Source organism: Leuresthes tenuis, unplaced genomic scaffold (assembly GCF_036924035.1).
Source record: "Leuresthes tenuis unplaced genomic scaffold, fLeuTen1.0.hap1 SCAF_8, whole genome shotgun sequence".
Taxonomy (NCBI): domain Eukaryota; kingdom Metazoa; phylum Chordata; class Actinopteri; order Atheriniformes; family Atherinopsidae; genus Leuresthes; species Leuresthes tenuis.
This window is the reverse complement of record NW_027325362.1, coordinates 11,008,578-11,019,624: the sequence shown is the minus strand read 5'-3', so window position 1 is coordinate 11,019,624 and position 11,047 is coordinate 11,008,578. Positions and strand designations below refer to the sequence as shown.

Below are 11,047 nucleotides of genomic sequence, written 5' to 3'. Positions count from 1 at the left end.
AAAAGATGGAGCAGAGGCCTTAAGGGAGAAGAGGTGCATGATTTAAAGAGGGGGAAAAGATGAGGAGTGGAGCAGGTTATGAGAACAGTCTTCACTCTGACCTAAGGAGCAGCGCCCCTGGACTTTCATACAATACTTTCCACCGGGAAGCAGAGGGGGATACGGTGCATGCAAAGACAAAGGGAGAAAAAATGAAATCAAATAAGAAGAGCGGAGGAGGACACGGGGAGATGTAGGAGGACGGAAGTGGTTGATTGGGTCCCCCCAGAGATTCTTTTGTTTAGATTGTTCTGCATTTCACGTCTTTCACTCTCTCCTCTCCGCCTCCCTCTTTTCTGACATCTGAGGTAGATTACAGCAGAGACCCTGGGTCACATTTATGACTTAAACCAAGAACATATGGTGTTGTGTGCATGTTTGAACGTCCATTTCAATACAGTGGGATTCCCCTGCGGTCCCCGAGTGGCGGTCAGATTTATTTTCTTGTCCATTGTCTCTTGCTGAGATATCAAAGGACTATTGTTTGTTGATCAGCAAGGGTGCTGCAGGTTACTTGCAGGTCCTGGACGAGATCGCTTTGCCTCTCCTCCACATCTTCCCTTCTCATCTATCTTTGCTTATACTTACTTTTAAAGTATGTCAGCTCTACCACAGAAAATCCCAGAAACATGGTGTTCACTTGCATACAAAACATGTTTCGATTCTGAAACATTAAGTGTGGTTATGTGTCATTTGTTTTATTTAAGTCTTGACAAGACTTGTCCTAATGTCCCTCAGGTACATCACTTTCTATCTGCACAGCATGTGTTTGCTTTGATGTAGAACCCACAGAGAAACCGCTCACTTTGGAACATATTTGCACATCATCACACGTTAGCAAGTTAAAGAAGAAATCTCATGTCCCATTAATTTCAGCCAAAAGCAAATCTGTAAAAGTGTCAGTTGACTTTATTAGCATCGGCTTCACTCAGTTGAAGAAAAACAACTTTTGTCTTTGGAACGTTTATCATGGAAGGAAAAAAAAATCTACAAAATAAGTTGTTGGAAGGACAATATATAAAACAATGGTTTGACAAGAGCACAAAACTAAAGAAAAGAAAACGAGGCTCAAATAGTTTGGGATGCAGGACACTTTCCTCTTTTGTCCTGTTGTTAACAAAATAAAAAAGGGGAGAGACGTATTTACAGTGCATATATATTTACATTAAGGCATTTTTGTTGGGGAAAAAACGTTGATCTGATACAACCCCCACTTCTGCACAATCAAATAAATAGACAGATTTACCATGATACATTACAGTGCTATATTGTCTTTATGCTACCTGCAGTGAATGAACAAACACACTTATAGTTGCAGGCTGAGTCACACCATCAAATGGACACCCTAAATTATAGTAAAGGACAGGTACACACTTTTTCCCCCCTTTGTAGCACTCTTTTGTTCAGTATACTAAATATCCCATTAAGACCAAATGCAAAAAAGCTTGTAAACCCCATTCAAACCTGATGTCGGTGCCTTTAAAAGAATGTTTCTTTTCATAAGACATATGAACATTTCTTTTGTCTTTTAAATTTTGATGGGCATTAAAGCAAAAGGTGGTATTTATAACAAAAATATACATCTAATAAGCTCTCAAAATGGGTTTATCTTAATGTTTCCATTTGCTCCACAGGCTGAGATATGTTTTTCTTTTTGGAATTCTTTTTAAAAAGATGATTTAGATCTTAATGTGTTTACAGGGTTTCTGGTTAATGAGATCAGTTCAGTTTTATATATATATATTTGTTGCTAAATTACTGTACCAAAGTCTTAAGCCACCCTTCAGGTCTTTATGCATCGCCAGAAAATTGTGGTTCTTAGCTGAGCTGTCTGCTTTGCATGGACACCATACTGGTTTTTATACCTGAATGATTCAAGTCAGTGTTAAGCAGGTAATAATTTATATAAAAACATTGTTCCCAAAATGGTAAGCTACAAGTACTGGGCTGAAAATGAGAAAAGTAATCTGCCAAAGTCAAAAGAAAAACTTTGAAAGACCTTCAGAAAGCCTGGAGAACGTCTGCTCAAAACCACGGTAAAAGACAAGAAAGTCTGGCTCATTGGAAGCAAAATATAAAGACATGAGGGGTGGGTTAAGACCTTTGCACAGTACTGTAAGTATTTCTAAGGTATTTTTAATGATAAGGTCAAAAGATCCTAATATCATAAATCCTGTCCTCGAGAGATTTCAATACAAGTGATAAGGGGATAAAAAATCCATGTTCTGTGGAAAAAAAGCAACCACTCAGATTTAACCAAAGTTACAAGAAGCCAACAATAAAATCACATGGATATCTCCCAAAGTTAAAAACAAAGTGAACCTGTCCTTTAACAGAGCATGTGTCCATGTTGGATTGACCGATAGAGCCGAGTTGCTAGTCAGCTGCGTTCAGAGTCAGAGAATGGAAAACCCTCGGAGAAAGGACTGACTGTCACTTTTGTACAAAAGTTCCACACAATGTCAGGATGTCTGTGAAGTGGCCAGAGCTGAGCTGTCACATAACAATGGCAAACATCAAAACGGTAAAGTTTTTCTTTCTTTCTTTTTTTTTTCCAAGTCGAGTCCAGACATTTGACAGATTAGGAAATAAAAACAGCACCATGTGTGTTTAAAGGAACCACCCACGTGAATCACAGCTCCGTTACCACAGAACAGAAACACATGAACCAGAGAAGGAGGCACTTAATAAGGTGTTGATAATTAAGAAGGATACTTTGGTTAAAACATTTACAGGAAGTAAACCGTTTGATGACACATCTGTACAGAAATATTTTTGAAGACTCTTAATTCAAGCTTGTGCATCAAATACAGTCACTTCTGTTTTAACTGAGTGATCTCTAAGATGGGTTCTGCTTACATTTGTCTGGTTGGAAATCCATCGAAGAAAAAAAACAAAAAAAAAACACCTAAATAATTCATCACCTAATTGCTGCTCTTCAGTATCCATCCACGTTCCTCTGTTACTCAGTCTTCCGCACATCTCCTCTCTATAAAATCAAAAATCTTTTTATCTCTCCATCTCCACCCCACTCTCTTCTTTTTCCTGCTTTATCTTCCTTGTCTCCAGAGTATAAATGCCTTCAATTTTTAATATCTGAACAGCAATGACTTATGTGGCTTTCTCAGAGATTCAGTCCAGTAGTGATAATGGTTGCTCCAGTGGTGAATGAGATGCATGGGCCAAAAAGGCTGAGAGATAATCGATTCTAGTGCAAACCTAAGGATTTGTTTAAAAAAAAAAAAAAAAAAAAAATCTGGATATTCCAGTTATATAAACAAACAAACCAATGAGTAAACATAGATTTTGTTTGGCTAGTTTTCAGGAAGTTCTACATTACAGTAAGGACAGATGATGATGTTTCAATGGTTTCATTCCAGTCACACAAAGTCCAAAATGGAGAGGAAACACATCTAAGAGCTACCATTTTCTTTTTATTATCATCTGTCTTTTTTGTATTTGTCATACTTTATCTAAACCAGGTATATGTGGAGGTTAAGGGACCAGGATGGCTGCTATCTTCCTGCTTTACAACCTCCTACTCGTCCCACTCTGGGTTGGGAGCAACATGGTTTTTTTAGGCTATCGTACTGTTATGGCACACGATAGCAGCACCAGGAGGAGAAGTGACGTCAATGAAAGCCGCTCTGCATCACGCAGCCTGCGACGTTGTCGCTGTGGGAGACGGAGTGAGTGTTTTATGTGTGTCACAATAGTGCTTGAACAATATCATTTTAGCGTGTGTGCAAATGTTGCTAGTTCTGATGTCTCTTCATGTGCAGGGCGAGGTGGTCGGATCGTGAGAAGGAGCGGGAGCAGACGGCACACTGGAAGGGTTTGGCGCCCGTGTGTTTCCGGTAGTGACGTGTCAGCTCATCCGAACGAGCGAAGCGCCAGTCGCAGCTGTCCCACGTACACCTGTACGGCTTCTCACCTACAGGGTGGGGAACAAGAGAGTCAGTCCAGCTGAGAGAACAGCAAAGTTGAGTCAAATGTCTTACATAATCACAAGATCTCCAACGAGCGATGACAGATCAGAGCCGTGTCAATACACACACACACAGAGGACAACTATTTTTGTGAAAACACAAGCTAATTCCTTAATGACTCAATGATTCATACGGTTGGGTGGAGAAACTGGGAAAACAGGCTTTACAGAAAACTCCAGCTGTCTGACAAAATATACAGTCACAACGCTGTCACTCACAGGCATTCTATTAGCTCCCCGACACTAACGCTGCAAGTTTCTCACGGCGACTGATCTGTATTGTCTGCCTCTGCTTCTAGTATGTGTCTGGTGGGTTCAGCCTGTTTGTCTGCAAGTCTGCCATTCCCGCCAATCTACAGCAGCAGGTTTTTTAGAAATTGATTGTGACCTCCCCCCTTCATGGCCACTGTTGTCTAAGGCATGAAACTCAACCAGTGACCAACCACCTATTTAAGTCTACAGGCCCAAACGTGAGCGTCAACAGTTTGTACCTCAATATTATAAAAAGCTGTTCTACACTTATGTGTGCATGGGTGGTGGTGTCTCTCACACACAAATAAAGTAAAAAATAAATAGAAAGGAGATTTATTTGCTGTTTACTGTGCATAGCCGTCACAGTAAAGCACAGAGGTGGGAGTGTGATGCTGTGGAGCAACAGGGGTCCAAAAAGTGCTGGAGAGATCATACTTATACTCTCTGTTGGAAAAACAACACGCTGATTGACAAGATGACTTTGACACAGCCAAAACCACAAGAGTCCCTGAACATAAAACAAAAAAGTGAAAACTGTGACCGAGAAAAGTATGTCACCTAACCTGAATCCAATAGAACACCTTAGTTGTATTTCACAGCGAATGTAAAAACAACGCAAACCTTAAGGCATGGAGTCGCTGAAAAAACGTCTGAAGAAGGAGGACAGAACAGATCTACATAAATTTGTGGAACATCTGTATCCTCCATGCGGACGAGAGTTGAGTCCGTCAATGTTTAATCATTTGAATCAAGTCTCTTAACAAGCGCAGGGAGCTCCACAGCGTTGCTAAAACAACAAAGATAAAGCTGTTCCAAAATAAATCACCAAACTGAACTGAGGAACACACACCTGAAACTGAACACAGTGTGGAAAGACGGTCAAAAGACGTTGAGGAAAAACAAAGAAGAATGAACTCTAGACACACTAAAACACATCCACCCACTCACACACACACACACACACACACGCACCATCCAACACACTTACAATCAGGGTAATGGATGTTGATGGAGATTAGAGTGGGAACTCCCACAGGGACCCAAACGCATTAGGAATCATCCCATACAGATTACTGACAGGTGTGTGAGTGAGGACGTGTGTTTGTGTGTGTGTGCGCTTGTGCATGTGTGTATGAGTGCATCTCAGTGTGCATTCAAGCAGCTGAATAAAAGAAGTAGCGCGAGTAAGAGACAAAGACCGATATAAATGGGAGGAGGGGGATCCAAGGAGGTTTGAAGGTGGGAGCATGGCAGAAAAAACAGAGACGACAATGATTAGATCAATGAAAGGGATGAAGAGGAAAAAAATAATAATAATCAAGAGACGATAACTGAGCAAGGCTGACAAAAGCAGAGAGGATATGTAGTTTCTGCTACATAACCATTTACGTGTTGTGCTCTCATTTTGTGGTCTATAATAACTGCAATAACCACAATCAGCCTGCAGCATGAATGACGCCAGATCTAATTGTCGTGTCATGTTCCCAGTACTGAATTGCAATGAACACACACCCACAATGTTGTTCTGAACATGTAGTTCAGATTCAAAAGTGGAACACATTCTGGGTGAGAGTGAGTTTTGTGTGTGCTTCCAGATGAGGGAGGAATGTGTAGATATCAACAGAAGCTCTGTTTTGTTAGCTGGAGCGAGGTGGGGCCCAACACCTAAGCACTTGTTTGGTGACTTTGCTCATCCAAAACCAAATGGCTCAAAAGTAAATGTGAGAGAAGGAGACTGATTTCGATAAAGACAAGGGAGCCAGAGGGGATGAAAGATAGAGAAAAACTGTCCGTAAAGTGCATAGATGAGCAGATATACAGATGAGACCATATAGTTTTTGTCTGTGTAAAAACACTTATATATTCATTGTGGAAAAAAAGCCAACCTAGTCTAAAAAATGTGTTTGAACATGCTCTATGTAATGTGGTTCAGAAAAAGATGGCACCACAAGTGTAGCTCTGACCACATAGTCTGAGAGTCATCCCCTGGCAGAAGTGTGTCACTTCCACCTGTTTTGATGGAATAGTATATTGGGCAGAGGATGGGAATGGGGAAGGATACATTTACACACACATGCCAAGAACACAACACTCTGCCTAGCAACACGGTGCCAGTGCAGATACTGAAATCTGAGTCCTATTGGCAGCTTAGTTTTTTTTATGGGTCTTTTTTTAAAAAAAGCTAACTTAATTTGAGGAACATCTTACCCGTGTGAGTCCTGAGGTGGGCTTTCAGATGGGATGACTTGGTGTAGACCTTCTTGCAGCCTGACGACAGACATGGAGATAAACACAAACAGACGGTTAAGGCCAAATAATCTGCATGTGTCAGATATGTATTTACCCAATAAACTGAGCTGTGGTATGCAAGAAATTTCAACTAATGAAGAGCAGAAGCTGTTTGGAATGAAATATGGTACATATTTTGTAGAAACTCAAAAACAGGACTTTTCCAGGTCTTGTTGCTCAAAAACAGACAAGATTGTTTGATTTAGTCATGAAACTTTCATAGCTAAGCCACTGACCAAACAGAATACTGCACATAGGTGAATGTAAATTGCAAAGTAAAGGGAGTAAAAAGGGTTATAAAATGATCTTTTAAAAAACGATTCAACAAATTGTCTGAGCAGCTGCAGCAGAGTGACTGCTAGACACTGCAAATCTGTGGAAATGATTGATTTGCTTCATCTGACTTTTAAAGAAGTTAGACGTGCGCTAACATGCTCAGGAGAGCTCTGCTTAAGCCTATTTTACATGCCGCCACAGGCGAGTTAACAATACACGTCCTACAAGTAGCTGCACATCTTACAGCTTCAGTTTGTGTGTTTCTATGTATTTGTGTAAGCCAGTTTAAGAAAATACTTTAACCTGAGTGAGCAATCTCAAGTATGCATACAAATGTGTGTGTGGGAAAAAAAGATCAAAAGACTACAGGAGAACATCTATGTAATTAACACACCCACACACACACACACACAAGATCATTCCACAATCATTCCAGCGATGATTTAGAAGCCGCAGTAGTGAGTGGGAGCTCCTGACTGAGACTGACACAATTGTTTAAGGTGCAATAGTAAATGCAAAGTGCTTCTCAGACCTTATAGTTAAGTGAAAGTCAGTGGCTGACAGTCTCCATCGCCATAATATTGTTATTTCAGAAGAGTGTATAGTAGGCATGGTGACCAAAAGGTCTGGGAAAGTCATTTAAAGCATAACATGTAATTTAAAAAAAATGCATGGGACTCTTAAAATGAATCTGGTTGCCATAATGCTGACCTTTCTGAGTGACCTGACATTCACCTGACCACAGTGCAGTGAAAAAACAAACACACACACACACACACACACTACAGCAGTAACAATCCCCGTGCACGTACAGTGGTGGGCATGTGTTGTATTTCTAACCTGGGTAATCACAGTGGTGGATCCGTCTTTTTTCCAAGTCTGGATTGTTCCTCCTATTGTAGCGGACCGGCATGGGATTCTGAGTTGGGCTTGGACTTGCTGTGGGAACTTGAGGAAGGACTGTAGATGGGCCTTGGACCGGTGTGGGACCTGCAGTAAGGGACAAGGCTAAGCTGCCTGGTCCCGGGCCAGGTCCAAGTCCCGGGGTGCTGCCTGCTAGCTTGGAGGCAATAGTGGCTGCATATGAAGGAGGAGGAGACATTGTGTGGAGCAGCTCCTTCTGCCTGTCAGGGCTACCCGGCTCCGAGCTTGGCGGGGAGGGCGGCAGGTAGGGCACCTGCTGCTGCAGGAAATGGGGATGTGCCTGAGTGTGAGGATGTGTGTACACACCACTGCCCAGGCTGCGGTAGGCAGGTTTGGCAGTTTGCTCTTGCTGGGAGGCAGAGGAAGCAACAGGTAAATCGTGGAAAGGCGCGTGGATTGCGCTGGTGGAATTGTGTTGCATCTGCTGCTGATGATGATGATGCTGAGCCTCCATACCATTGCCATGGTGATGATCCAAACTGGAGTTTAGGAGCTGAAACAGCGAGCCACTGTTGTCATGGTTGAGACCGTGCTGATCAAACTGTGATGTCATTTCCTGTTTGACAAACACTTCTGACAGTGAATCACCACCGCGGCTGCCTCCCGACTGGGTGAAAACACTGGTGAAGTCTGGTAACCCTGCTAACGTCATGTTTATGGCTGAGGATTCCATGGCAATATTGCCAGGGTCATGCCCAGATGTGCTGCAGCTACTTGTGGGTGTAGTGTTAGGGCAGTGAGGCTGTAGGTTGGGGGAGAAGCACGAAGAGGCAGTTTCAGTTTTAATTTGCGTGAGACCTGGATGGTTCTGGTGCTGAGAGTGCCGCACCTGCTGACTCAAACCCATCCTCAGGTAGGCCACGTCAGGGAGGTAAAGATTCATGTTGAGAGTGTAGGGAGCCCCAGTGTGATCGTCAGCAAAGAACTGATCCACTGCAGATGTACTGTCTCTGTGTGACTTCTGCTGGCTGCCTGCTTGGAAGGGAGGAGGCTGAGGGGAGAGATATCTGTCCATCTCACACTTTGCCTGTAAGTAAAAAGGCAAACGCACAGAAATAAATTGTTTAACAACTGTAAATCAAATCTGCTTAGCTCAAACTTCAGCAGAAGTTTCTCTCTAGCTTCCACTAGGCACTATTTTGGCACTATTTTGAGAAGACAAAGATTTGATAGAACAGTCACTGCTAAAACATTTATCAAGTAGTCATCAATAGGCGGCTGCAACATTCCCCCTCTGCCTGCAAAGGCTGAACTCAGAAACCTTCCTTCAGTGCAGCCGACAGTAACAGATCCGAACATGTAAGGGATCAGACCTTTCACATAAAGAGTGTAAAACTTACACATGTGCACTTATAACAGGAATAAAGAGTAAGCCTGGCACAAATCAAACTGGCACTTGAGGTGAGCAACTTCATGTCTCCTTCATACTGTGCCTAATGGTATCACTCCTGTGGATCTAACCAGTATAAAAGTTAGATAAGCCCTGCAGCAGAGGATGAAACAGCAACATGAAAGGGAATGGGGAAACACCCATGCCTCCCTGTCCGCTGCTGCTGCAGCAGCAGTAGTCTGGGGATGGGCAGCTATTTGAGGCTCCTGATCCTACCAGCTGTTATACAGGCTTCTCTCTCCCGCTGCACAAGTTTCTAACTGGGGACAGAGTTGCGGGGACATTTCTGTCCGAAGCTGGAGTCAGTTGTCGTGAGGGTGGTATGGTGGTGTGAGCGGACGCCAAGGGGAGACCAACAACTGGTGACCAACTGGCTGACTGGCACAGAAAACATGCGGTGAATGCGTTTGCGGGCGGAGCGGAGCGGCTCTGCCACACGTCCAGCTGCTCGCAGCCCGCTCGCTTATTCCCGAAAATAGTGCAAAACAAAGTGATGATTAACATCACGCAGCGAGGCCCAGTTAAAATCGGAGGCCATCTCAGAAACAACCTGGGATCACAACCGATCTGCCACGCCCATTCAAAGAAATACATAACATGTGAAGTCGGTTTCATTTCAGCCTGGTTTACCTGTGTGAAGTCATTTTGTCCCGGTTTGTCCGATCCGGGGATCTTGCAGTCCAAGGCGAACAACGCCGCGTCCTCCAGAGTGAATCCAGCGGGTAGATTCGCCTTCTGCAGCGGGTAGAAGGGGTCCTCCTGCACGCAGCCGCCGCTCATCGTCAGTGTTGCGGCCATGAAGCTCCAACGCAGCAGCGCAAACGATCGCTCTCAGCGTTATGCAGAAAGGAGGATGCCACAGCGTGCTGACAGAGGAGTGAAGCCGAAGAGGTGTAGTGCGTGTGGTGGAGTAATTAATGTGTGCCTGTCGGCAACATCTCTTTCCACTTGTTCCATCCCTCCGGCCCACAGACAGTTTTCTATCTCTCGCTGCAGGGCGGAGCAGCCCAGAGTAAATACAGAGCACGCACCGCCCACCGAGCCTTAAAACCGCTTTGATCATTCATTCACCGGCCACCGCCCTTCGCTCCATCTAAATACATTAACAACCGTGTTGTAAAGTGTGCGGGACCGGCCGGACAACATAAAGGGGGCGAGGGTTAAACTCCAGCCTTCTCAAACGACACATTTTCCCCTCGTCTCTTGCTGTTTTGAAGCTGCTGCAGCCACAGTCTTCCACACATTCAAAGTAGATTTAAATTTGGCCTTGGCCGCAGTGAAATGTTGTTCTCTTCAGTAAAAAAAGACAAGACACCATGACGGTTTCACGGTGAAATGTGAAAATACACAACTGTTAGAATCCAAAAAAGTACCTCGAATCCATGACACATTTAATGGATTCAAACCATTTAGTGGTTTCACAGTTGGAGCCGGTCAATGTGGAGTTAATCGTGGGAACGTTATACTGCGCTGAATAATTTAAAGACTGCAAAATATTTCAAATACATTCATACAATGAAATGAGGTGACGTTATTTAAGGAGAGTAAAAGAAGTGTTTTGGCCTGAGCTATGGCTCCAAGTGATTTAGTCTCCAACTTCACAACTCAGTAGAGATCCATTTGAAAATAAACCAACTAAAAAAACTACATTACACCATTTAATGGTGGATTCCTATTAACATAAGTCTGTAGTTCAACTTATCAAGTCATGCTTGTGCTATGAACTTGTGCTGCTGTGTCTACATGTTATGAAGCCCTGGACAATCATGTTCATTTTGTACAAACAGGAAAAAAACTATCATCTTTCAAGGAAAATGCGCTTCATTATGACGGCAGTGGGTGCATTTTGTGAGCTTTTAGCCAAAAAGGCATTGGGATATGAAAAAAAG

At 43.2% G+C, this 11,047-nt stretch overlaps 1 protein-coding gene across 1 annotated transcript; it reads right to left on the bottom strand.

The window, feature by feature from the left end:
* Nucleotides 1-930: 930 nt before the first annotated feature.
* Nucleotides 931-10,223, bottom strand: klf5a (Kruppel like factor 5a). The gene is made up of 4 exons (XM_072390819.1): nt 9,789-10,223; nt 7,685-8,795; nt 6,488-6,547; nt 931-3,973 (listed from the first exon to the last, which is right to left on the bottom strand). The coding sequence occupies exons 1-4, from the start codon at nt 9,954-9,956 to the stop codon at nt 3,795-3,797; spliced, it is 1,518 nt and encodes a 505-aa protein (XP_072246920.1). The 5' UTR covers nt 9,957-10,223; the 3' UTR covers nt 931-3,794.
* Between the last annotated feature and the right edge of the window lie 824 nt (nt 10,224-11,047).

Coding starts and splice junctions, on each gene's coding strand:
- klf5a (XM_072390819.1), bottom strand. CDS start 9,956: ATGGCCGCAACACTGACGATGAGCGGCGGCTGCGTGCAGGAGGACCCC. Junction 8,796..9,788: donor GACAAAATGACTTCACACAG/GTAAACCAGGCT, acceptor TTTTACTTACAG/GCAAAGTGTGAGATGGACAG. Junction 6,548..7,684: donor CCACCACTGTGATTACCCAG/GTTAGAAATACA, acceptor GTCTGTCGTCAG/GCTGCAAGAAGGTCTACACC.